Raw genomic sequence first — 27,310 nt, 5'->3', positions numbered from 1 at the left:
GAATTGCTCGTTTAAAGTTATAAGATATATGTATATAGTATATATATATATTCTTGGGAACGTTGTATATGAGAAAGCATTTAAATTAAGGCTCATTAAATCAGTCTGAAATGATGTTATAGTTACTAAGGAATTATGGTAATGTTATTTAAAAAAAAAATATTAAACCGGCTGGTTGTTGTTACTGATCGAAGGTCAACTCTAATAATCATAATTAGAGCTGCCATTTTATTTTGTCTTGTCATTTTCTATTGTCTTTAATAACACTAAAATCAGCCTTGTCTTTTAAAAATATTAAAAATAAAATTTTTACCCTTACCCGGTTCTTAACTTTTACCTGTTTGCCCCGGCTTCGTCCGTAGTATAAACATAGGCTTTAGCACTCGAACATCACGTACAAATCCATCGTTGAAAGATTTTTTAAATCGGCCCAGTAGTACTTAACTCTTCTCGATACAGCGTCATAAAATAACAAATTTATAACCCCTTTAATACTACGTTAATAAATGGGTTAAAGTAAATTTATTTATTATATTGTCTAAGTGAAATTTCAAACACTTTACGAAGAAGGTTGTCAGATGCAGGCTTAGATGTTCAAGTCAAAACTGCTTCATATTCTCTGAAGTTGGTATGGTGAGGTAATTTCATTTCAAATATTTTTGACTCGGCGTCAAGGTATATTGTATCAGTTATTATGTCAGTATTTTCTTGTGTTTAATTTGACGCGAGTATTATATATTTGAAAAATTATAAAATTTTAAAAGATTTTAAACACGTTATTTTTATTATACTAACATTACATAGTCAAGGGAGATAGTCTCCCCGTGACCACGCTACATATATATAGTGACGTCACAAAAAAAAGGTGAGTGTGCGATTCACACACGATAGAAGTGAAACTTCAGTAAATCGACAAAAGAATGAATAAAATAGTATGTACATTTTTGTATTTCTGTCTCTTACCTGTCGTTTTTCCGTTGCATCAGGTTTGAAATCACAACGATTCTAAAGAAGTTTCACTTCAAAAAATCGTGAGAATAGATTTATTTTGACAAAAAACATCTGAACATACCTACCTATTACTTACTATTCAACAAAGAAACGTCCTAAAATACGATTCAATAAAAAAGCAGAATAAAAAATAGCGAATTGTCAATTTTTTTTCCATTTGCGTTGCTATTAATATTGATTATTTTTATATAGTTCATATTACTATTTATATCATGGAACAATCTGCTTCAGGATCAAACAATAAAATAATTTTCAATTGCGGAACCCTAAACATTCCCCATAGTAGGTTTAAGTGGTAGGGTTGGACTTGGCGCAGTGAATTTAGCTTCTATATTATACATTTCAATTTTCAACTCTATTCCGCAGTAAAAGAGCTGATTTTTCATCAGCAATCTAGCAACATCAGAGAGCCTGGGTATAATATGAAATATTGTGAATATCGTATTACATTGTATTTTCCTTTATAAATGTCAATTGCTTTTAATATCAACGGCGATGTTCCTTTCAGAAATCGAACGGTTAAATAAAAAAGGAGATTTTTTGTAATATCGCTTGGTATGGTCCTTAAGGAATTCTTTGATAAACAGAAATATATACGATACAAGCACAGCTTGATAAATTTCAGGTATGTAAAAAATATTTTGGCTGAATTTATTTTTTGTTATAAAATCTCGTTTAAATTCAAATGAGGACACATTATTTTAAAACCGATATCTGCTAGAACTGCAAAAACTCACTAAGATAATGATCTATGACTTCAGATTGGAATATAGATGTTTATGGACATAACACAGTGCTGATAAGAATTATTTAATAAGGATTCAACGAAAAGTAAAATGAATATAAACATTCATTACGTTCGGGTAATAACACTTGACAAAGACGAGAAAAAAAGCTATTCTGAATTTATCTATAACATTATCATAGTTAAAAGATTTAATTCAGGTGCTCTGAACATTCTGAACTAATAAGTGTCAATGTCATACTAAATTGACAGTTGACACATGAACTTGGAAGTTAGAGCTAGTAAACATTTCTTTTTTATTATATTAAGCACAAATTAGCAATTTATCAAAAGATTTTAGCAATATGAACACGAATTAAAAACAAAGTTATGGAATTAATTGGTTCTTACCAATTCTTTAAAAGATCACTTATTAAGTTCATAATGTTGAAAGATTTTATAGGCTTGAGTATTACAAATTTATGAGCAGTCGTAAAACCGCAAAATGGAGCTTAAATTTATATCTCTACAATGCTACGAACAACTATGTGCTACGAACGAACCTGTGCTACGGGCGAACCCGCGCTACGAGCGAAACCGTGTTACTAGCGAACACATGCCACGAGCGATGCAGTGCTGCGAGCGCCCTGCTGACACTTTGAACGGCACTTGATGTTCATTTATTACATGAAAGAGTTAATTTTTATGAATTCAATGTTTCAGACCATTTTCCAACGATGTCATTTATCACTCCCTGGTTGGACGCCTGTTACATTTCACGTAAAATTACTGAAGTTTTTGCAACTTGTAACGGACATAGAGTAAGCAGTTTGTAGAAAAAACAATTTGTAGTTTATAAGCGAAATTACTGCGTCATTGATAGATAGAGGCTAAGTTGCAATTATAACCGTGAGGCGCTGGCCTCGATTACCAATGGTTACTCAATAATAAATCTTCTTATATAAAAAATCAATTGCTGTTCGTTAGACTCGAGAAAAACTAAAACTCGAGATTGGCTGGGCCGATTTTGATAATTTTGGTTTGTATGCGTTCATAATAGTCCAGGGAAGGTAAAAAATACGGATAAATGTTTCGAAAAAAGGTCAATGGCGTTACGAAGTTCGCCGGGTTAGCTAGTGTTGTATAAAAAATTTTAACACGCTTTAATAATTAAAGTGCTCCTTTTTCTGCTATACAGAGTAAATATATGAAAATTATTTTCATCCTTGCCATCCTCATTAGAATAATAAGATACAGTAGTAAGTTTATTGTATATGAGCCGGTCCTCTACTATATTCAAAATTATAATTAGCAATATTGTATTCCAAGTACGAGCGTATTTATTTACTAATCATTCACATCTGTCACATAAATACACCAAATAAGATAACTATAAAAGCATACATTCAATTTGAAATAGCAGTATCTCACGAAGAGGTAAACAACATAAACCAATAGGTACAAGATTAATTAATTACTGTATACATGAACAAATAAACATGTTGAGTTCACAAATGTTGTGATAGACAGCGACTGAGAGACGTGCCGTATCTATTTCAAATACAGGGTGTGGGATAAAAAGATCTCGGCGTCTGACTGCGCTCCGACGCGCGTAAGATTGCGTTCTATCTGACAATGCCGTTAATGTGAATGTCAGAGACGCTTTCAGGTCTACACAGAAGAAAGAATGAAAAAATCGGTCAAGTGTGAGTCAGACTCGCGGCACTATGGATTCCGTGCCAGTAGGCTAAAGCTTCTACAAAACAATCAGTCACTTATCTATTTTATGGTTGTATAACATAGATTCTTTTAAACGATATTAGAACTTAATCATATTTGAAAATTGCAACTGCTTCACTATGACAATTCATGAGGTACAACTTGATGACTCGAAGTTTTAGTAATAGGGTTCCATATAACTATTTAGGTCCGAAGTTATTTAAAACACAAACCATTGCATTATGAACAAAAGAAAGTGTACAAAAATGTACTAATTTATGTTACATATAATGATACTGAAAATTTATGTTACTGAATTCGATCTAATTTGGAATTTTTAATATTTAATTGTACGAATGCATTACGTTACCTAAGTAAACAAATGAATTTACTGAGATAACAAACACGAATACATTAATATTATTTATATTATATCAGCAACTCGAAAAATGAGATATAGTGGGTTGCCTTCGAGTATTGACCCGCCATTTTTTTAGATGGGAAAGACGACAAATCGGAGTCTCGACGTTATCTCGATTTCCACTTAAACGGACGCGACGGAAAGCTCTCTATTTGTCAAAAGCTCGTAACTGAAACAAATCTTGGCCCGTTTTTATCCGACGGTTTATATTTTTCACGCGCCCTCGCCTGAAGGCACGCGTGCGGTGAATATTAGTGACTTTTTTCTCATGACATAAACTAAGTCTGCTGTGCAGCTCTGGAATGACTTACCAACTAGCATTAGGAAAGCACAAACGCTGCAATCTTTTAAAAACATGGTAAAAGATCACTATTGGCAAACCTTTTAATTCCATTGTTTTTTGTTTGTTTTTTTTTCATTTCTTTTTTTTGCATGTTTTTTTTTGTATTATTTTGTTCTATTATGCATTATGCTTGGTTATTATGTCCATTCTCTTCTTATTGTGTACACTGTCTTCCTGATTTTTTTATTTTTATTACTTCCGCTTGGCTTGGGTTGCTTGGAAGAAATTACTATTGAGTAATAAAGCCGTTCTTTGCTTTCATTTCATTCAGTCTGTAACAGTTTTTATGTAGTACGTTAATTTCTCTTCCATCGAGTCATCTACATCTACGATAGTATCATATTACTATTCATTTTTATCTTATAATTTAGTGAATACTCCACTGTCTGATTTAATCCAAGGTTCTTTCCTCGGGGACCTTGGGTTTGCGTAAACATCTGCTCATCGTCTTATGTCACAGTGAAATTGTAGACACCTTTCCCATGATCTATTTATAATATAAATAATTATACTAGATGATCCGACGCTGTTCTGCCTTACTCTTATCATTTTGTGGATTAGAGAAATAGATGTTGGCTGAAGCTCAGACCTACCCGATACGCACACAAAATTTCATAAAAATCGTTCGGTCAGTCGTTTTGGATGAGTATGGTAACTAGTATTGTGAAACGAATAATGAGAATTTTATATACAACTAGAAGAAGATAGACAACATAACTGTTGATGTAGAATAACATGTTTTACAAAAACCGTTTAAGACAAGACTATTGCATACATATTGTATGGATTGTATTGAAAGAATGTATAATTTAAATGATTTCATTGATTTTAGAATATACAATATAACTTTCTAATGAATTCATGTTTTATCTCTAACATAAACATATAAAAAAGAATCCCTATTACCCTTGATCAGGCGTGGACGGCTGGATCGATTTCAAAAATACTTTCACCATTAGAAAGCTACAATTACACCGAGTGACATAGGCTATGTATGTACCATGGGCGAAACCGGGGCGGACGGCTAGTTTGAAATAAAACAGGATAATCGCGAAACAGAATTCACTTACATGTCAGACCATTGACGTTGCTAACGCAAATTGATTATTTTTTTCGTGTCTAGACTATATATCCAGCACAGTCTACGTCAATATGTCAAGTCAATATGTTGTCATAACAAGTTATTGATTAATATATGGATGTAGTCAGAAAAAAAAATTAGATTATATATCTCCATGCCAACTATACTATTATAATATTCGCATCAAAGAATAATCGCATACCATCCTCATTGTACTGCTACAACCGTTTCAAAATTTGATGAGCAGTTTAGTCGGTAGTAGCGGATAGACATTACTTGAATCCGGGTAGTTAATTTTATATTACTTATTTTGATGGATGCTGTTTTAATTATTCCGTAATGAATGAAAAAGTATCTGTTACCCTCCGTTTTGCCTTTGTATGAAATATGAGGTGAGGATTTCGATGGCGGTAGTCGCTTAAAATCGTGAAGAATAGAAGATTTCAAAGCCTTGTGTACGAAGGGTAATATCTAGCGTAATTTGTAAAACTTGGAGTAGTACTAATACATCGTAATTAATAATAAAATAATTGATCTTCACTTATGTATATTATACGTAAGTAATTGATCTTCATTACATAATACGTAAGTTATTGATCATCACTTGCAGATGAGAAGTTTTACTGCTGTTATATAAATAATATACAACACTTTTTATCCTGGTATCTATCTCACAAACAAAATTATAACATATGATTTCAATTGTCACATGAATGAACGACATACAAATACACTTTCTCATTTATAAGTAATCACATTTTTGTTATAATTTTAATTTTTAGTTTTATAGCATTGAAAGTGGCCGAGAGGCTAGGCGTTGCTACGGTTAGGCAAGAAACGCAGGTTCGAATCCTGCCTCGTGATCAAATTTTTTCTATTCTTTCAAAATTTCTCATTTTCACACTTTTGTTATGTGTGTGTGTGAATGTGAAATGTTCGAGCAATACAGATTGCTTTAAAGATAAGATGTGATAAAGAAAGGACTGATGAATGGAATAAAGGATGGGACTTGGAAGGGTAAGGAAAAGTATTAGAGCCCCCGGCTCCCCCACTCACCGTACGAAACACACTAGCATTTACATGCTTTTATTTCACGCCAATTTTGTGTGGTTGTTTAAAGAATTCCCTGAAACGAAAACACAAAACTTGTCTGATATTTATATTATGAGCGCTGTCAAAACTCCACAGCATCCCTCTTGTGTATATTTTATTCAAAATCTCAACGTCAAATATAATTTGTTTGTGTTTCTAATAACGTAATTGTTTGTACTTTGAAAAGCTTTTAGATTTGTAAGTATGTGTGTATGATGTATTTATAAGTGTATGTTATAAACATTACTATGTTGGGATGATGGATATACAACGTAGTAGAAAGTGTATATTATTTCTCTTAAGCATATTCTGTGAAAGGAAATGTATGAGATATGGATATAGTCAAAGTTTATAAAGAACAGGGCTGGTGGTTAATTATACATATTTATGCTGGTTGTATATCGTGACTCTGTTCGTGGTAAATAAGGTTCTTTGTTGGATTCCGATAGATTATTTAGATTTAACCAGTGTCAATTAAACTATTTGTGTTAGATAGTACTCTATTTAAACATTAATTTTCTTTAATCCAGTTTAAAAATAGTGTCAGAAACGGAGGTAAGATTAAAATACAAAATAGCACCAAACCTTATAAATCAATTTGTTTATGGACTTTTAAGTAAATATAATAACGTTATGATTATTTTGAGTTGAATAAAACAATTTGATCGATATCAAGTATGTTTCTAATTGATAAATACTTAAATGACTTGAAAATTCACAGATGAAATAGTTTATTATTCCTTCAATTTATAGAAATAGGAAATGAAAGTATTTGTCCAGTTGTTTCTTTCTAGGTCAAACCGAGGGAAGCACCCGTCTACATCTAGGTATACTTAATTATATAAAACTGAAGAGTTTGTTTGTTTATTAATGTGTCTGTTGTTTGCTTTAATCTCAGGAACTAATGGACCGATTTCAAAAATGATTTATTGTTGGTTGTGTACGTGAATGCTATCCTACTAATAATATAAATGCGAAAGTTTGTAAGGATGTGTGTGTGTTTGTTGCTCTTTCACGCTATTGAACCGATTGCAATGAAATTTGGTACGTAGACAGTTGGACAACTGGAATAACATATAGGCAACTTTTTATCCCGATATTTTCACTGGATGCGGACTTACGCTGGTGAAACCGCGGGGCACAGCTAGTAAGCCATATATTTATATACCATGCTGAATGCCATGGTGTACCAGTAAAATTCAATAAACACACCATAAATATCAAGATACATATTGCATACCAATTCAACTAAAATACAAACGAAAGATAGACAAAGTGGAGTAGTTAGGCAAGGTCTATGAATACGAAACTCATTCAACGTTACACAGTCACATTTGCCATTCAGTAAGTAAAAGCCTTCAAACAAATGGGACCAAGATATATGGTTTTTCTTTTCATTCGCTCACGAATAAGACATCATCACATCTATAAATCGTCACTGCGATATAACGCCACGCGAGCGTCATTAGACATAGCATTTTAAGCGCTTGAATGTGTTTGAGTGTGTGACAATAACGCCTGAACGAGTAAACTGGTCTGGATGTTATTTTTAATATAAGAAAGATTACAATAATATAGTAGAATTTTTGTATCATTGTGACGTGATTCATATTTTCTTTTTACCACAAAATATTCCTATTTCAAAAAATATCGTTTATCACTTTTGTGTGTATTTATTTCAATATGTGAGCTTCTTTCATACTTCATTTACAAGCGGACGCATTATTCAGCCATTGATCATTTTTATATGATTTACTCATACTTAACTTGAAAATTTTATAAAAATATGCCATAATATAAATATTTAACCAAACTGATACGCTTTCGCAAATAAATTAACGTCATGTTGCCGTACAGTATAAAACTGTATTTAAATTATAATGATGAATCAGTTTCAATTATATTTAATCCGTTATTTAATGAGGGACACACATGCATGGACGAGTCGAAAACCGCAGCGTTCCATGCCGTATTAACATAACGTACATTTTAGCGGTATATATATGTAGCTATAGTATTAAAATTAAAAGCAATATCCATAAATCCTTTGTCCCTTAAAAAGTGCGTATTTCTTAACATCACTGACCTATTTTCGCTGGATTTCCAATGACAGTCCCGCATAATAGAAGAAATATACACCCACAAAGATACATTGTTAAAGCACTTAGTATAAAAACACACGTAGCATTTCGAGATGCGTTTCGTAGTCAGCGTAGACTCGTAGCCGGTTCGTAGCGGGTCGTGCGTGCGCTCTACACGAGATCACGGCGAAGACTGAGCTTGCTACGGTACTCCAAATATTATTGATTCTTTAAATGTTATTTTTGGTTATTTTACATATTGTTATAATGCTGCGATTGATTTTATTTTACTTTCGATTGTGCGAGGGAGACGGATGTATATAAACATTGAAGTATTTAAAATATTATGCTATGGAATTATATCATATTACTATAGTGTTAATCAATATCAATTTAATATAACTTCTCATAGATGGTTTTACTTTAAGTAACTAAATAGTGATATATTGATGGAAAGAGAAAGCGATTAAGAAATAATTAATTGAAAATATCTTCGTAATAAACGGTATATTGAAATTATACATTCTCCTATAGACGTGTGTGTTACTTAATCTCGATATATTTATGTATCGGCATGTAAATAAATAGATTAATATTTTAATACTTGTAATATATTTGAAATAAACATTCGGTTACACTTATTTCATATTTATGTCTCATTTGGTTGTAATTTCAACCTTTGCGACCCTATTTGATCATTTTCTTTAAGTATAAAGTGATTTAATTTTGTTTTGCTCCTAACTCGTCATTTAAAACAGCGATCGTGCGATCCGTACTCGCAACTTCTTTATATGATTTGAATATAAAATTACCAGTCCTCCTTTTGGAGTCTTTCAATTATAGTAATATCATTTAATATTACATATATTGAATTAATAAAATATATTCCAGTATTTACAATTTGGTAAAGTAATTGGTGTGTAGAATAAACCTTTGAAATATATCATTAATTTTAAGCGAGACATTTTTAGTATAAAAAGATTTTGATAAACATTTACATATTCTCTAATCAGTTTTATATGATTCCGAACGCAATTTTGTCACTATGTAACCTCTATTAAATAAATAAATGTAATTATAATCCGTAACAATTCATGTAAATATAATATTTAATTTTCGAATTTTCTTATTTAATTATTACAAATTTATTTATTTTAGTAATTCTGATACATTTTTAATAAGCGAAAAAAGTAATGTGTAGGCAATACATATTGACTAACAATAATAAATAATGGTCGCTTCATTCAAAGACTTCGAGCGGTATAAGAATAGGATTAAAAATGCTAAGTATAATATATACATATGTATTCTAACGCAGATGTATAAGGTAGCTGACCTGAGACGTAACACGACCAAATTGAAAATGTCCTTTAGAGGTTATGTCCAAAGCACCTTGAATCAACGTCGTATATGTTAATGCAATGATTAGTTTTGTTTGCGCCAGATGCTAATTGTCGTTGCTAGAAGAGACAGTGACTCGTGTGTTTGTGTATATAAGTGTGATCATTTCATACAATTGTATTATAAGATATTATTATTTATATATGTGTATGTATATTTATTTTATATATGTATATGTTGTATGTAAATTTTTAGAATGTTTTTTATTTGTTATATTTGCTATACTTTTTACTTCCCTCCTTTTAAGTTATGTTGCTATCTATCTTTAAGTAGGTTGCTTGGTAGAGATCACTTATAAGTAATAAGGCCGCCTTCTGTGATGTATCTACGTTTTTGTTAAGTATAAGTTTTGTTTTTGTTTTTGTATTTTGTTGGCAGCACAAAAAAGTGTTTAAATAAATAAAAATAAATCATTATATTTATACATATGTGTATTGTTGGATATCAATTGTGTTCTAATGTTCTGTTGAATTTATAATTTAGTGTCAGTTAAGATAATGTCGCTTTTGATAACTTGTAAAAACTCGTTTAGCTGTCGAATACAATAAAATGTCGGATCACTTAGAAACGTGGCGCATTCGTACGGATTGTTCCTTGGTGTTTAAATGTTGTTCAAACATTCAACCCAACTACCCTCACTTTATTAATAGTCTTTGTGACTGGCTGTGATTTGTTATACTGATTACATAAATTTGACAGATATGTAGAAATTCAGTACATTCTCAACCATCAAACTAATATTCAACACACCCTTTTTAATTTCTAATAATATCATGTTTAAAGAGAAGTTTATTTAATCGTTTAGCTATACTAAATGTTTTAGTTATATATTTGATGGGCTTTTAAACATTGAGGTTCACCAAAAACCACACCACATGGATACATTATTACAATTAGTTATTAAATAAACATGAAATCAAATAATTATGAGCCTCATAATTATAATATGACCGCCGCATATTGACCGCCTCCTTGGTACAGTGGTTAACGCGTGAGCGTTGAACCGAGGGGTCCTAGGTTCAATTCCCGCTGGGGACGCACAAAAAAAAAATGTCTCGGTCTGGCAAGACACAGAAGGTTGATCGCCTACTTGTCCGTAAAGAAAATCGATCAGTGAAACAGATGTACATCATCTGCCCCATACCCCACTACACGGGACTTCACTAATTATAATGTGATTCCCGTATAAACAATGCGAAAATAAATCAAACTAATAGGCTGCGAATTCAACATTAAATTAAGTTCAAGTGTTCATTTAGAAGAAAGATTTAGTAAGTACATTTTTTGGTGAGAGTTAACAATTTTCTTCTTTTCAAATGAATATAACATATGTACAATTCTGCGGCTGTCTTCGACCTCTTTAGCTTATTTATTATGACTCCAGGTCCCTTTGTCTACATCGCGCCGTTGATGCCTGCGATAGGGCTCGCTCTCGTAATTATTATTGTTTAGATAAAATATATACTTTGTTTTTTGTGACAGCCCTAGCTAATAGTCGTTATTTAATTAAGTATCTATGTAGGAGAGACGTGTTATGATGGTATTAAACAAAGTCGCTTTTTCTGTCCTTATGTTAGGGACATATGCTTAAATCTTTAAACCACGCAACAGATTTGATGGTTTTTTTTAATAGGTAGAGTGATTCAATAGGTAAGTTTTTATGATTATATATAATAACATCTGTTAAGCTACTCCGAACTTAACGCGTGCGAAGTCGAGGGCAAAAGCTAGTTTATTATATAATAAAAAAAAACCTGTTTATTGAGATAAGCGTTTGATGCATTGACAATATAAAAAAGTTATATATATATAAATATATATATAGATTATTAGAATTTTTCATACGAACGATCGGTCAAGACTAATTTTTAAGCAGGTCAAATAAAATCTAATTGCTCATAGATAAATTCTCATAAAATAGGTCGCAAATATGACAAATCGAAAATAGTTCGAGTACAGACTCCGAAAAAGCGATATCCTCTCAATTTCCTTAGTATTTTTCCTCAAGCAATGATCATAATATCTTGAGCTCGAAGAATAGCCCAATAATATCTAAATGGATTTCTTTGCGATCATTGTTTGGAAATAGTTTTGTTGTTGCATCGGTAATTTATATTGATCGAACTATTCCATGTAAATTACTCGTATACTGCGGGAAAATCCCTACTTAATATAAATGAGAAGGTAACTTCATAAAACCCCTGAACCGATGTGGATGAAATTTTGCATAAAGATTGTTTGTGACTGTGATTTAAAGAATTTAATTGAATTAAATCTGTCCGTTTAAAGTGGGGAAAAATCCAGCTTAAAGAAATCAGTTACTTTCATACAGGTGAAGTCAATATAAGCGGGTTTAAAAAATCAAAATCGTTTCAAAAACGGCCTCATAAATTGATATTCAAAATAGTGCAATCATGTCAAATAGTGTCGAGCAACTACGTCTAGGCGCGGTTTTATAAGAAACAACTTTCAACAGTTCACGCAAGGTTGAATTTGATAAAATTCATGTTTGAATTATATAGTTATTATAATATATATTGATAGTGGTAGTGATAGTTATCTACTCTTTTGAGACCATCTTGGGTCGTTTAAAAATCAATTGTTTGAATATCATACATTTCAAAAATGGTTGTACATACACGATTCGAAAACTTTATCATTACTGTCTATTTCCAGTTGAAGCGAATGTCGAACAAATACAATAATGCTATTATTGCAAACACAGAAACACAGGTGCGTTTAGTCGCCGCAGCTGCTGAATTAAATTTATGGGATTAGAGCGTTGTATTAAATGTTGTACACCGTGTTGTTAGCTAGCGGCGTCAATTTAGGGATGAAAGTGTTGAAACCTGAATGTTTTAAAGTTAATTATTTGTTATGAAAGAAATTTATTTGGAGATTGCTTCTTTTCTAGAGCGTATTCATTTAAGTTCTTCGATTATTCAGGTCACAATGAAGTGGCTGTCAGATACAACGCGTAAATAGTGCACGTCAGAACGTAGTACAGTACAATTCAACATCATAACGGGGCATAAGATTAGCGCTCTGACGCACTAAATACGCTTTATATCTAACAAAGCCATAAGCGCGTAATACAATAAAATTGTACATCATAGCGCGGCGTCAGTTAGCTCATTGAAACACCTTGTATTACACATAACTATAATGCGTAGAACAGCACAATTCAGCGTCATAACGCGACGTAAGATTAGCGCTCTGATGCAAACTAAGTACACGTTCTATCTGCCAAAGCTATACAGTCACCAGCGCATTGTACAACACAATACAATGTCAAAGCGCGGCGTCAGGTTGGCGTTCTGACGCGGGCTCAGAACGCGTTCTATCGAAGGTTCTGTCTGACAGAGCCATTAAACATCCATCACATTATCCTGCTTAACATGACAACCCTTTAGCAACTTCATAATCTTCACCAAATAACCCTTACAACACTGGAGAACAATATAACACGGATTACGTTGGTACGTGAGATATAAAGCTATTTTTAGGGGAATTCCGAAAGCTTTGAGTTGTATTTTATTAGGAGATAGTTACAGAAATCGTTCATGCCTCATTATAAGGTAGGTGAACCATGTAAGGCCAGACTAATGTGAACTCATGTTTTATTTTTCTCTTACCGGATAAATTAAGGTAATTAATGATTAAGGAATGTTTTGTTTCATTATGTTGATGAATTGGTAAACCCTAGATTCAATAAATATTAGCTTAAGTTTCATTTAGGTTCTGACAAATAGCCTTACGAGATCCGGGATCCAAATTAGATAAATATTATAAATAAGTCATTCCACTTACAGATACAGTTGTTGTAACAAATAATACGTCCATGTTTTAGGTTGGATTATTATGGTTTAAGACCTCAGCAAAACTATCCTGTTGCTGAGGTCTTAAAACATATTTGTACCAAATTTTAGCCAGATGTATAGAACAGTATTTGAAATATTAGAAGAGATTGAACATCGGAAAAGACGCGGGTCGAATCCCGCCTCATGATCGAATTTTTCCACCCTTCAAATTTTTTCAATAGATACCTTATATTATCTAGCTATTAACCGAATTTATGCAATTATAAAGTACCTACTAAATATAAATTTCACAATACCAATAATATGTACTAGACAACCTTTTCGTCCGTGGATTCGCCTGCGTAGTCAAAGGAATTTCACAAAAATCATTACAAAATCGCTTCGTATAAAAGACAAAGAGATAAACACTCTTTAAGAATTATTGTTGTATGAATATATTAAGGTTAAATATATCGAGAATTAGGTGAATTTGTATTTTTGAACATTATACCAATATTTTCATTATATTAACTTAGAAAATAAAATAAAAAAATATCATAAATCATCCGCATTTCTTCGAAATTCCCTGTTTTGTTCCATACTATTTTACTACCACACGTCTGTCGCTTCATATGAAAATAAAATTTTATGTAAGTTCATATTGTTTGAAAGGATCTGATTTTACGTGTCTGTTTCTTAAACAATGTGAATAATTTGAAACGGTAAAGTATAATGATATTATTTTAAATTCGTAAGTAGGAGAGGCCCATCTCCTTTTCCTTACCCTTTCAGTCCTTTCCTTTTTTTTTTTTTTTTTTTTTATGTCATAGCGGGCAGCTGAGCTGGTGGTTCGCCTGGTGGTAAGCGATCACCACCGCCCATAAACATTCGCAAAGGTAGGACCTCTGCGAATGCGCTGCCCGCTTTTATGATGTAAGGGAAAAGGAAAGGATTAACGACTGGAAAGAAGGAATGGATTAGGACGGGTGAGGAAAAGGAAATGGGCCTCCGGCTCCCCCACTCACCGTACGAAACACAGTGGCATGCCACTATTTCACGCCGGTTTTCTGTGGGGGTGTGGTACTTCCCCGGTGCGAGCTGGCCCAATTCGTGCCGAAGCGTGCTCGACTCCCACAATAAGAATAATCCTTTATTCCTCTCTCCAATCCTTTCTTCATCCCTTTCCAATTTGAAGTCGGCAATCCATTAGTTGTGGCATAAGGTCTGTAATGGACCTTACGCCTCCCCAAATGTTCATGAGCGGTGGTAGCGCTTACCATCAGGCGTCCCACCAGCTCCATTGACGACGATGACATAAAAAAGCAATGATCGCTATGTTGTGTAGACCTCCGTCTTAAAACGATAACTTATCTGCGCATTATCATCACTGCTACCCGAAACGGGTTAAGGAAACATCGTGAAGAAACCGGCATGTCCAAAAATCAAAATTTTGACAAAACGTGACATGTGCCAACCAGCACTTGGCTAGCGTAGCTATGAACTGACGCCTCACAAGAGGCCTGTGTTCCTGCAGTGGGTACATATACAGATTGACTGTGATAATATTTAATTCGAGAGCTCCTCTGTTAGAACTGTGTGAAGGTTATAATAGATTATCTTGTGCCCTTTTTTATGTTACAGTGGGATCCGGGCAGAACGAGGATTGCAGAGGTAGGGAGTCTGCAAATGCGTTGAGAACAGACATAAAGGAATAGACTAAGAAGTGCAAAAAGTATACCGACTACCGGCTTCTCCTCATCATATGAATGGCAGTAGCATTCGTATGCTATTTCAGGCCGAACTTCTGTGAGGGTGTGGTACTTTTATAGTTACTCTATCGGTCCGCCCGGTTTCTTCCGAGGACCATATATAGTCAGTCTTCCTCAATATGGCTATTTAACACTGAAAGAGTTTTTCAAATCCGACCAGTAGTTCCTGAGATTAGTGCGTTCAAACAAACAAACTCTTCAACTTTATAACATTAGTATAGATATCTATTTTAGTTAATTTCTATTAAGTGTTACTGTGAAATAAAAATTGTCATTTTTAGTCCTTTGATAATAATAGTTTATTACTTTAGACCCAAAGGAATAATCATTTTTAACAAAAAACCAACCGTTCAAATTGTCAGAACTAGACTAATTTCGTATGGCGAGCAGGTAACACTTTTCAAATAATCAAGCATCGTATAAATCGGTTCACCAAGTACAAAATTATGGGGTAACAAACACAAATAATACAGTCTAATAGATATCCTCCTTTTTTGGAAGTCGGTTGAAAATACACACACATATTAATTAATATCACATTAATATCACACCATCATAAACGGCTCTTTTCCAAAATAGAAAATAAACAAACTTCCGCATTATAACATTAGCAGTATTGCTATATATAAATTTAATAAACTCTCCATTCACCACAGAGTATAACATTTCATACAATATGTTATTTTTATTCCTGCATTTATAGTTTCAATTGCATTATGCACCGCAATAATAAGCCATGTGCTTAAATATTTCTGCGGTAGGAGCGTTAGGCTTGTGAACCATATAATAAAGGCTAGCATAAAAATTAGCGTAAAAGTTTAAGTATAATGACGTAATTTACAATTAGTACAGAGAAAAAAATGAGATAGAAAGAGCTTTATGCCATTACGAGGTTATCAAAAACAACGATAAAATGCTATAAAAAGCATAAATTAACTTTGTGTATAGGGCATAAGAAGCAATGATATAAATCTAAAAATGCGATATTTTTAAAGAATAGTCCTTCATTGAGAGGGGATCACAAAGTGGACGAGAGGTTAGGTGTTGCCACGGTTTGGCGACGCGGTTTGCAATTACATTTTCGCGGGTGCCAATCCCGCCCCGTGATCATTTCATTCTATTTAATTTTTAGTTTTATAGGATTGAAATGCTTTATAAATGAGAAATTTTAAAAGAATAGAAAAAATTTGATCACGAGGCAGGATTTTCATTCTATTAAAAAAAAAATCAAGAAATTAAATAAAAAAGTAGGTATATAAAAATGTGAAATGCTCTCTACCTAGTGGAGTGATAACCTAATTGAACATAGGTTTGAATTCGTTGTGTATCGGATTTACATTTTGCAATTTTGGCGTTAGTCCAGTTTGATGAGTTACTGCTGGCAGTTGTTTTTTTTACAACCTCTTTGGTTATTGCGAATGTTATGCTTATTAGAAGAGCTTACTTATTTTACGTAGTATTTCATTTTATATGATGACGTCATAAAACTATAAAAGAAGTATAAAAGTAAAGCAGAATGGATGAATGGAAAGAAAAGAAAAATTTCTAGTCTTATAGCTATCAAATGCTTTATATATATATTTTTTTTAATTATAAAAAACTATCACGAGGCGGGACTGCTACGGATAGACAAACGGACGATTTCGAATCCCGCTTCATTATATGTTTTTCTGTTCTTTAAATATCTTTTCTTAATGTATTTATTATGTACTTTATTTAACTATTAAATATTCCCTTTAAAACTCAAATCATGATATCCAGGCGAAGTCGGGCACCAGCGTCTAGTTCCCTATAAAACCCAAAATTAATCACGGATAAAAACCCATCATACTGCAGTGACAAAAACAAAAAACCAGCTTCTGTTATGAATAACAGTAGAATTATGAGATTTATTTAAACAAACTAATTTTCTTTTTGATTATAAAATTAAGAGCTGTGTATTTTTGAACAAATAATAAAAGTGAGAAATAAAAGAATAGAGAAAACTTGATCATCGTTGACTTCTATTCTTTCAAAATTTCTCATTTATATAAAGCATTCCAATGCTACAAATAAAATTAAATAAAAAAAAGTTTTATTTGCTCAAGAGTATACAGTTCATTTATATTTGTACCTAGCTCTGTAGAAAGAATATTTTTTAAAATAGCTTGAAATTCGTTAACAATATTTGTAGTAAGAATAAACGCAATGCAATATCAAGTTTTCCCTTATACGGTATTGAGTTTTGAGTGTCCAATTATAGAATTCAAAGTGACCCCGACTTCAAAGTGTTAGCTCAAAGGATTCCCACCCTCGTGATTTTAATATACTCCCTGTAGAGTCCTAAATCCATTCTTATGTCTATTAGGGGTCGAACTTTGAAAAACCATTAAATTTTCATAAACTTAAAGCAGTGCTTCACGTCACTCAGCTTCGCCAAAAACGCTTCGCTGTGTCCAGTTTTGAAAATAATTATAACACCCCAGCGCATATATATAACAGTTATTTGTATTTGTATTTAAGTTAATAGATATAAACTATATCTTTAGTGTGTGTGTGTGTGACACACTAAATCTTATATCTTTAAACGAGCAATTCTTGTATATATATATATATATATATATATATATATATATATATATATATATATCTCGGAATTGGCTCCAACGATTTTCATGAAATTTAGTATATAGGGGGTTTCGGGGGCGATAAATCGATCTAGCTAGGAATCTTTTTTAGAAAATGTCATAGTCGTGTTTTATCGACTTAAACTTACTTTTTTAACAAATAGGAGGCGTTTGAGTAGTCCCAATTTATTATGACTCTTCCTGACATCTATTGGCGAATAATAATTCTATTTTTTGGTGAATAATTAAAGTTAAAACAAAAAAAAATACCGAGCAAAGCTCGGTCATCCAGGTACTGTTATTTATAAAAGGATATATAGTTTATACCAATGTGTAAAGCACCCTTGTGCTGCGTGAAATTTTAAATGCTAAAATCTCTGCTTTTTCATAAAATTCATTCAAGTAGTTCTGTTATATGTAAATAACATTTCATAGACTCACAGAAAATCAGTGTCACCGAAACATAATTTCTTTGTATGTTAGATCTTTCGTCGAAATATCATAAATAAAACTTTACTATTATTGACATGTGGAATTTCTGCTTGCGCCCTCTTTTGATCCTAGATAACCAAATATATATCTTCATTGACCCAAAAATATATCTGATTGATCCCGTTTCATCCCAAAAGAGACCTTTTTGTTACAAGTTTTCTCTGTATATGCGTATTGCAAGTTTTAAAAGGAAGGATTTAGAATCCAAATTATTTTTCTCGAATGTTTCTTTCCTTCTTTGATAGATACGGAAACAAAATTGATTAACGTAAAATAAAAAGATGATATAAAACAAATCTAGTTTCAACTGACTTCAAAAAAGGAGGATGTCAATTGTCTTTTATGTGTTTCTTACCTCGCAACTCTTTACTGCGTGAACCGATTCTTTATAATCCTTTTTTTTTTTTAAAGTTGCTACCTGCCATGTGGTCCCATTATAATTTGTTCTAGTTCGACTCCTGGCCTATTTCCTTCTCCTAGCCCTTCCCATTCCATTCCTTTTTTTCCATTCGTCAATCCTTTCCTCCTTATTCCTTAAAAACGGGCAGCGCATTCTCAGAGGTCTGAGAATGTTCATGGGTGGTGGTGTTCATTTACCATCAGGCGAACCACCAGCTCAGTTGCCCGCTGTGACATAAAAAAAAAACTCCAAAATCATGAAATGCAAGGAACAATATTTCTAGACATGAACATTTAACAAAAACACTATTACAAACAGAAGGTAAAATTCCGAGAAGCGAATAAATGCTCCGAAAAATAATACCGGATTGTGTTCGGTCAAGCCCTTAATACCAAACTGTTGAATTTACCGTTAACTCGATTCGAACAAATAGTAGATTCGGTTGTTTGTAGGTTTGCGTACAGGGTTGCTGGTTAAATCTGGATTGAACGGAAAGGATTTGAGGGTTTTTCATATGAATTTTTATTTATTGGTTACTAGCTGATGACAGCGACTTCGCGTGAACTTAAACAAAATTTAGATTTTTAATAAATTAGATTTCAGTTATATATATAATACTTTTCTTCACAAATTACCGCAGTTGATTTCAACATAAAATATTCTAGATATTGATCATTATATGTCAACAGAAAATGCCCATCAGACTGAAAAACTTTTGCTAACACATCATTTTGAATTTATGTTATAATATAGCTGGGGAAGTCTTACTGGTAATTATCTATTTCGGTGACAGTTTGCGAAATTTGATCCTTTCATACGCTGATATTCAGAAGTATTAGCAAATACGGTGAATGTGCGGCAGAACTGCACAATCTCGTACCATCTTCCCCATTTCAAAATAGAACATCTAGACGTACACCTGGCTACCACCCCTTCGTACTGGACCTAACATTTATGCGCACAAAACGTTATCATTCCTTTTTAGGTTTTAGTGTGCAGTAAAGGTGATATAACACATTTGAATAAATCTAAACATCTACACAATCAATTGTCGGTCACACCTTCTATATATGTTTTATGTTACTTGTCTGGGAGTTATTTCAAAGCCTTAATCTTAAATAATAGCAAGCACGTAATTAGAGTTATTTGCTGATCCTACAAAATAGTTGAAATGCGAATTCAGTACAAGCCTGAGCTGTCAAAATATGAATCACGTAAAAAAAGTAAATACGTGCATGTAACTGCCATGAAATTGTGATTAAAAGGTCAATAATACAAAACCGCATTCTGGAAGGTAATTTTGTTAGTCGAGCACGCTTCGGCACGAATTGTGTCAGCATCGGGGAAGCTACCACGACTCCACAGACGATCGGCGTGAAATAGCAGCATGCTAATGTGTTTCGTACGAGAGTCACATGCCCGTATCCTTTTCCTTACCCTTCCAAGTCCCATCTTTAATTCCCCTCATCAACCCTTTCCATGGTCCATCTTCTCTTATAAGTGGGCAATCCATTTGCAGGAGCGTCCTCTACAAATGTCACCTCTGAAAATTATGGCAAGTTTAACAATTAAAAAGTTCCGACATGTACATACCTGCCAACCCACACTAGGCAAGTCTATTGGATTATCACCAGAACCCTTGGGCTGACCTTGCAGTGGGAACATATATGATAATGATGATAATTTCATTTATTTCCTGTTTGTACTCTTCTTTTAAAGGTGCAATAAAGAGTTTTTGATTGATTGATTGATAATGATAACTTACTTTTCACCATTACAGCCATGCCAGTAGCAATTAAATCATTGTCTTTACAGCAATTGGCTTACATTTTAAAAGATTCGGTAACCCTAGTGTATTCGTATTTAACCAAATACAAAGGATCAATATTGCTTTGTTTGTGAGTAACGGCAAAATTCTCAAAGGCCTTTGAGGCATTGCGGTGATGATGCCTATTCATTGAACAAGTTTTTGCATACAATTATGCGTAATTGATTTTACTGCGTGGGCTTGGATGTTTTATACTGCCAAACTGTATGATCCACTGACGAAGAAATAAACCGAATATGAATGATATGCTAATTTTACAGTATATTGAAATCATAATTATATGGATTTGAGAAAGAGACAAGAGAAATCACCATCAGAAATCTATAAAATTTTAACAAACCCATGCTAGTACAATTTTTTGCGTTGTTTTGTGACTTGTTTCTATAACCAATAAGGATTTTAAGTAAATCATTTATTTTTGTATCTGATGACCCCAGATCATGTAAACCACTGTTTACATACAATATACAATTAAATAGTATATTATTCTGTTTGTTTATTACTATTGGTATACTAAAAAAATATTTCACTATAAGTCACGCTGTACGAAATAAATTGTATTTATCTGTTCTATACGTTATAAGCGTCGCTTTTGGAATTCTAGATTTTTATTCGGTAAAACAAATAAGTATATAAGATTAAAGTATCCATTTCTTTATATATCCGTTACAAATTTCACTTTTCAAATCCATATTTTTATTTAATAGCACAAATAGTTCATTAAAATATCCATTTATTTCCACTAAATACTTCTCTAGTACGTGCAGCTTAAAATCCAACCACAGAGCAAATCGAAATACGTATTATAACCGAGTGTCGGGTCTTTAGCCTCCTTTATATTCATTCATTCATACCAGTGATCCTGAATCTCGGGCACTTTATAGACATTTCAGTGCAAATCCACTAAGAATACCAGTGTAAGAGATTGAATGAATAATTTGAATAATGCGATATCACGTTTACGGCTTGGGCGGTTTTTAAAATAGTTTTCAACAAATTATGAGTGATAATTTGTGATAAAGTGGTGAAATTAGGGGTAAAGTTTTCACCCATAAACCTGACTAGCAGGTAGAGAGGTAGTTCATCGTTAAGAGAAAAGACTAAATATTTTATTAGCCTTAAAAAAATGTGAACATTCTAAATTCACTGTATTTTCTTCCTGTGTTTGTTATCAAGAAACTTTTTACTGGGTGAACCGTTTGTGGTGGTTCTTTTTTTATTTGAAAGCTGTTGCCTCCGGTGTAGTTCAGTTTAAATTTGGCTATGTTCTGAATATTTGAAGACTGTTTAGTTTCTTGATAAAAATATCTATTGTTGCATTACAGTTGATTCTATTGTTACCATATAGTATAAAGCAAAGTCGCCCGCGTCTGTCTCAATGTATGTATGTATGGTTTGATTTTTAAAACTGCCCAACAGGTTTTGATGGGGTTTCCTTTAATAGATAGATTGATTCAAGAGGAAGGTTTATGTGTATAGTTACATACTACTACGAATTTAACGCGTGCGAATCTGCGGACAAAAGCTCGTACCTAATATATAAAAACTGTTTAAAAACATTTCAACCTCATTGGAAATATACAAGTTTCCTATTCGCCGGGTGGACAGATTCCTTGATGGGTCGCAACCAGGTGGACGCGTGTCAAATTTCATACCCTAATCAAATGTTGTGGCATACGGACATTTGCTATGTTGTTTGAAGTAATAATGTCTCTTATAGAATGTATTAAACGTATGTAATGTTATATTTTATCAATCGACCTCTCTATAAACGAAGGAGGTTCTATATTCAACTGTATTTTATGTTTTATTGCTACATAACTTAGTATGTTTTGACAGATTGACATGATTCTTATTGTGTTTGACGGGTCTGGTTGTCACTTGTTTCCATTTTTGAATTTGGAATGGAGTCTCCCCCAGGAACATTCCTGAGGGAGGGAGGGAGACGGAACGGTGATCTTTTTTGTAACAAAGATTTACTATCTATATGTGTATTTAAGTGAATTTCTACTTTCCTTTTTTTCACTTTACTTTTTTTTTTTTGCTTTTTCACCTTTAAATTCCATAATCTTTCCTCCACAGAACTGCACATACAATCGGTGCTAAAAAATGTGGACACACATAAAATCTTACATACAGCCTTAAGTCAAATACTTGACCAGCAAGCGATACTAGTATAGTATAGTATAGTAGTATACTCTATTAAAAATAACAAAACTTAAAAATCGTTATTTAAACCACGTTTTATCCGGAATAAAATTTGAATTTGAATTTGAATTCATTATCCAAGCTACAGTTACACTAAGCCTCGTATTTCTTGAAATGCCGTTTACACAAATGGTAGCATTTGCACGAAGGAGGGATTCCGCTCGCTCCCAAACATTTTCTAACAACAATTTAAATCACTAGATATTCCTACAAACAATAGACAAGATAAAAAAGATCAGTTTTATATTAATGCAGAATATTTATAATCTGACAGACTATTAACATTTGTTCAATTTTACACACTACAATAATAAAATACAAATAATTTAAGTAGTTGTCGTAAGTTATGATTTAATTCTGCTCATTTATTCGAAACAATTTTAAGCATTTTTTTTTAACGTAAACACATGGGGATAGAATATATTCATTCCAAATAAACATTCCAATAATTAATTGCTTATTATTATTAAATGTCTCCTTATTCATAATTGCTTTTTAAATGCACTAGACTATTACATGGCATAAAGAGACATTTTCAAGCAATTTAGGACTAATACACGTCTATAATATACTAGCTGTGCCCCGCGGTTTCACCCGCGTAAGTCAGTATCCCGTAGGAATAGCGCGATAAAAAGTTGCCTATATGTTATTCCAGTTGTCCAGCTGTCTACGTACCAAATTTCATTGCAATCGGTTGAGTAGTTTTTGAAAGAGCAACAAACACACACACATCCTTACAAACTTTCGCATTTATAATGTTAGTAGGATTAGTAGGATAAGTAGGACGTTATCTTATACTGTAAGTACATTATAGTACTCAATTTAGGATGCATAGTTTTGTATACTTGTAATAAATACGATAGGACATTTATTTTAACTCTGTCATTAGACTTTGATAATATAATAGCATATCTATTTATTACAATTTGAATAGCATTCATGAATGAAAGAACATTCAAAGACCTATTTTACTTTCAACCATTTCAACCAGCTTAAAAACTGCACGTCTTTAGCTTTCCTGTGTAGAAAATACGTTATGTACTCTAAATTAGAGTCTTATTTGAATGAATCTTTAAAATTCCTTTTAGTATATACTGGAGAAGTATATTTAGTTCAGATCTAACTATTTTTAGCTTCATTCTACCAGCGGCTTCATTCATTAGCTTTACGTATTACATACGTTTGCTATATCATTCCTTATTTAACCTCCTTCAAATTGTGTTTCACTAAAAAAAGACCTATTCACCTCAATCTTGGTTTATATATTCGAATCAAAACAGAAATATGAATTATAAAAAATATCTCACTAATATAAAAAACGTGAAAGTTTATTTGTTTGGATATTTGTCTGTCAATCACGCTGAAACTACTGAACGGATTTTGATGAAATTTGGTATACAGACGGGATATGAGCTGACTTGGGTGATAGGGTATAGGCTTTTATCCCGATTAAATGCTCGCTCGGGATAAAACATGAATAATGATATCCAAACGGAGCCGGGACGAGGGTCTAGTTAAACAAAAATTCATCACTTTCCGAACTTCGGAAGCGAAAATCATACAAATATTAACAGAATACGTTTTGAAAACTTTTTAACGGATTTTAAACGCGATTTATTCATTATATTATTAACCCGACGTTTCGAAGACTTCACAGCGAGCGTGGTCACGGGGAGACTCTGAGATCCGTACCTTTAAAAAGTTTTTAATTTCTAAATGTATATATATAATACTCGCGTAAAATCAAACACAAGAAAATACTAGAATACGTTTTATTTATAAATCTCTTACCATTGGTGTTTAAAGTAAATTAAACAAAGAATAGGTTCCCATAATGCTGGCTGTCGTCTTCAGACACCTTGTTGATGTTGCTATTGAATTCAGACAATGTATATCGCTCAGATTTCATCGTATCTGAAAATATTATTCGGTATTTAATAACAAATTTGTTTTGTGAGAATTAAAGAGATAGGCTGAATAAGGGTATAGATTAAGTCGTATTTATTTCTTTAAGATTGAAAGCCATTACAAAAATGCATATATTTTGTTGAACAGTTATTTAGTAGTAAACGTTAAAATAGCTGCAATAAACGGGAATACAACTTATCTTAATAATACAAAGTCTGTTTTATGTTTTCCTGAATCTTATAAAGTACAATGTTAACGAGGGAGAACGCCCAGATATTAAATATAAGGAAATCTTTTATCTTTTATTAAAAGTGCTTAGTTTTAAAACAAAGGTTGTTAGAAAATGTAATTTTTATCTATCAGTTAATTTATGTATATATAATTGGTTGCGGCATTGAATTATTTTGCGTTATTTATACGTAATTTATCTAAAGTTTAAGAGTTTGTTTGTTCCCGCTTATCCCAGGAACGCGTAGATCGAATTGAAAAATAATATTTATGTGTTGAATTGTGGAAGGCCGTAGGTTATATAACAACATGTACAACGTGAGTGAAACGGCTAGACCCAACAATAATACTTGATTCTGATTCAATCAGTAGACAATTAGCAAATATTAATAAAAATTCTGACCTTTTGTCTTTTCAGGCTTGTTTATCACATCCTTGCCATTCCGCCAGTCAAACATGATCCTCCAGTTCGGCTGCATCAGTACTGGGATCACCAGCTTCGTGAGGGTCTTGGTGGTGGTCGAAGGTGTCGTCCATGTATCGTGGTGTTGGTGGATGCGCGTCAGTTTTATAAGGTAGCGGGTTGGCGTAGTCGAGACTGTTGTCCTTGGAGATTTGGTTCTGCCTGGAAAGAAGCATAGCGGATATTATTATAAATGGCTTTGTTGAACGGAACGCATACTTAGCGCATCAGAGCGCTATCCTGACGCTGCACTATGACGCTGTGTTGCGTTGTATCAAGTAATATCGTCAGAGTGGCAACGTTCTGAGTAATAAAGTCACCTTTTTTCACTTTAGTACGTAATCCTAACCACATAAAAATAATATATCATCAAAATATTTTTTTTCATAATCAGGGTAGGGGCTATAGTAGAGGTCAGGCCTCAATATCTTTATCCATATTTTGATTTGGTATAACACACAGGCAACTTTTTATCCCGATATTCATACAGACTTACGCAGGTGAAAACGCGGGGCGCAGCTAGTATAATTATACATTATACATTATGAATGAAGAATAATTATAACAATAGATGAAAAGAAAGCTATGATTGTACTTATACAAAAGAATTGTATCATAGATACAGTTTAATTAATTAGAGTGTCTATATTAAATTAATACAACTGTAAAAACATTATGTGGTACCTACGGTCCGGAGCAATATTTTCGTAAGAGACGAATTTTAATTAGAACGTATTTTCTCAGTCCGAGTGTAAGCATCTGACGTGTGCTTTGATTTCGGATGTTTCGTTATATTTGGGAATAATACGTTTATTTTCATATTTAGATTAATTTTCAGTGTTGAATTAGAAAATGGGGCAATGTATTTTTAAATATAAGGTTACATAAATACTAAATCATATATACAGTTCATATATATAGTTTATGAAATTATTGAAATCTTGAGAAATTTTGAAAGAATCGAAAAAATTTGATCACGAGGCGGGATACGAACTCGCGTTTTTTGCCAAACCGTAGCAAAACGGTGGTACTTCTGCGCATGCGCTGCCCGCTTTTAAAGGGTAGGGTGTTCATGGACGATGGAGATCGTTTAGCATCAGGAACCATCAGCTCAGTTTCTCGCTTCTGGCATAAAAACGTTACTATCGAGAATTAATTTAAGACTCACCAGTTCGCCCCAATCTTCTTATTTTCACGGGTCGTTTTATCGCCTTCACTATGTTATTCCAAGCGTTGTTTACAGAATTCTGCAAAAAATACACCCCTTTTTAATACTTACTCTACTAATTAAGTGACCAGCTCGCACCGGGGAAGGTAGAAGATCGGCGTGAAATAATTGTATATCATGTCATCTTTCGTACGATTAGGTGGAGACCCGGAGGCCCAAGCCATATTCTTCTATACTTTTTCCAGTCATTTCGTTTATTCCTCTCCAAAAAAGTGGGCAATTTGTGCCTATAAGCTACCCGCTTTTACCAACTATAACATAAAAAATACAGGTACAGCTTGTCACAATCTTACGTATAATAATTAATAACCATGGGTATGAATTTAATTTTTTGTATTATATCATTGAAATCCTACTAATATTATAAATATGAAAGTTTGTACCGATGTGTGTGTGTTTGTTGCTCTTTCACGCAAAAACTTCTGAACCGATTGCATTGAAATTTGGTACGTAGATAGCTGGATAACTAAAATAACATGTAGGCAACTTTTTATCTCGATATTCCTA

The 27,310-nt window shown here is 32.9% G+C and overlaps 2 protein-coding genes across 2 annotated transcripts in view; both read right to left on the bottom strand.

Annotated features, from left to right (window-relative positions):
* The window catches only part of LOC119832687, a 74,601-nt gene extending 65,955 nt beyond the window's left edge, over positions 1–8,646 (bottom strand). Inside the window, exon 1 of the mRNA XM_038356404.1 lies at positions 8,478–8,646. Coding sequence (XP_038212332.1) covers positions 8,478–8,544 — 67 coding nt within the window. The 5' untranslated portion in view covers positions 8,545–8,646. The remainder of the gene's footprint in view (positions 1–8,477) is intronic.
* A 16,140-nt stretch (positions 8,647–24,786) lies between these two features.
* LOC119832520 lies at positions 24,787–26,992 on the bottom strand. The gene is made up of 4 exons (XM_038356180.1): positions 26,951–26,992; positions 26,744–26,822; positions 25,516–25,737; positions 24,787–24,890 (listed from the first exon to the last, which is right to left on the bottom strand). Exons 1-4 carry the CDS (start codon positions 26,990–26,992, stop codon positions 24,787–24,789), a joined length of 447 nt encoding a protein of 148 aa, XP_038212108.1.
* Positions 26,993–27,310: the final 318 nt, after the last annotated feature.

This window comes from Zerene cesonia, chromosome 15 (genome assembly GCF_012273895.1).
Source record: "Zerene cesonia ecotype Mississippi chromosome 15, Zerene_cesonia_1.1, whole genome shotgun sequence".
Taxonomy (NCBI): Eukaryota; Metazoa; Arthropoda; class Insecta; order Lepidoptera; family Pieridae; genus Zerene; species Zerene cesonia.
This window is presented reverse-complemented; position numbering and strand designations above follow the sequence as displayed.

Coding starts and splice junctions, on each gene's coding strand:
- LOC119832520 (XM_038356180.1), bottom strand. CDS start 26,992: ATGACTGGAAAAAGTATAGAAGAATATGGCTTGGGCCTCCGG. Junction 26,823..26,950: donor AATATGGCTTGGGCCTCCGG/GTCTCCACCTAA, acceptor TATTTTTTGCAG/AATTCTGTAAACAACGCTTG. Junction 25,738..26,743: donor AAGAAGATTGGGGCGAACTG/GTGAGTCTTAAA, acceptor GCTTCTTTCCAG/GCAGAACCAAATCTCCAAGG.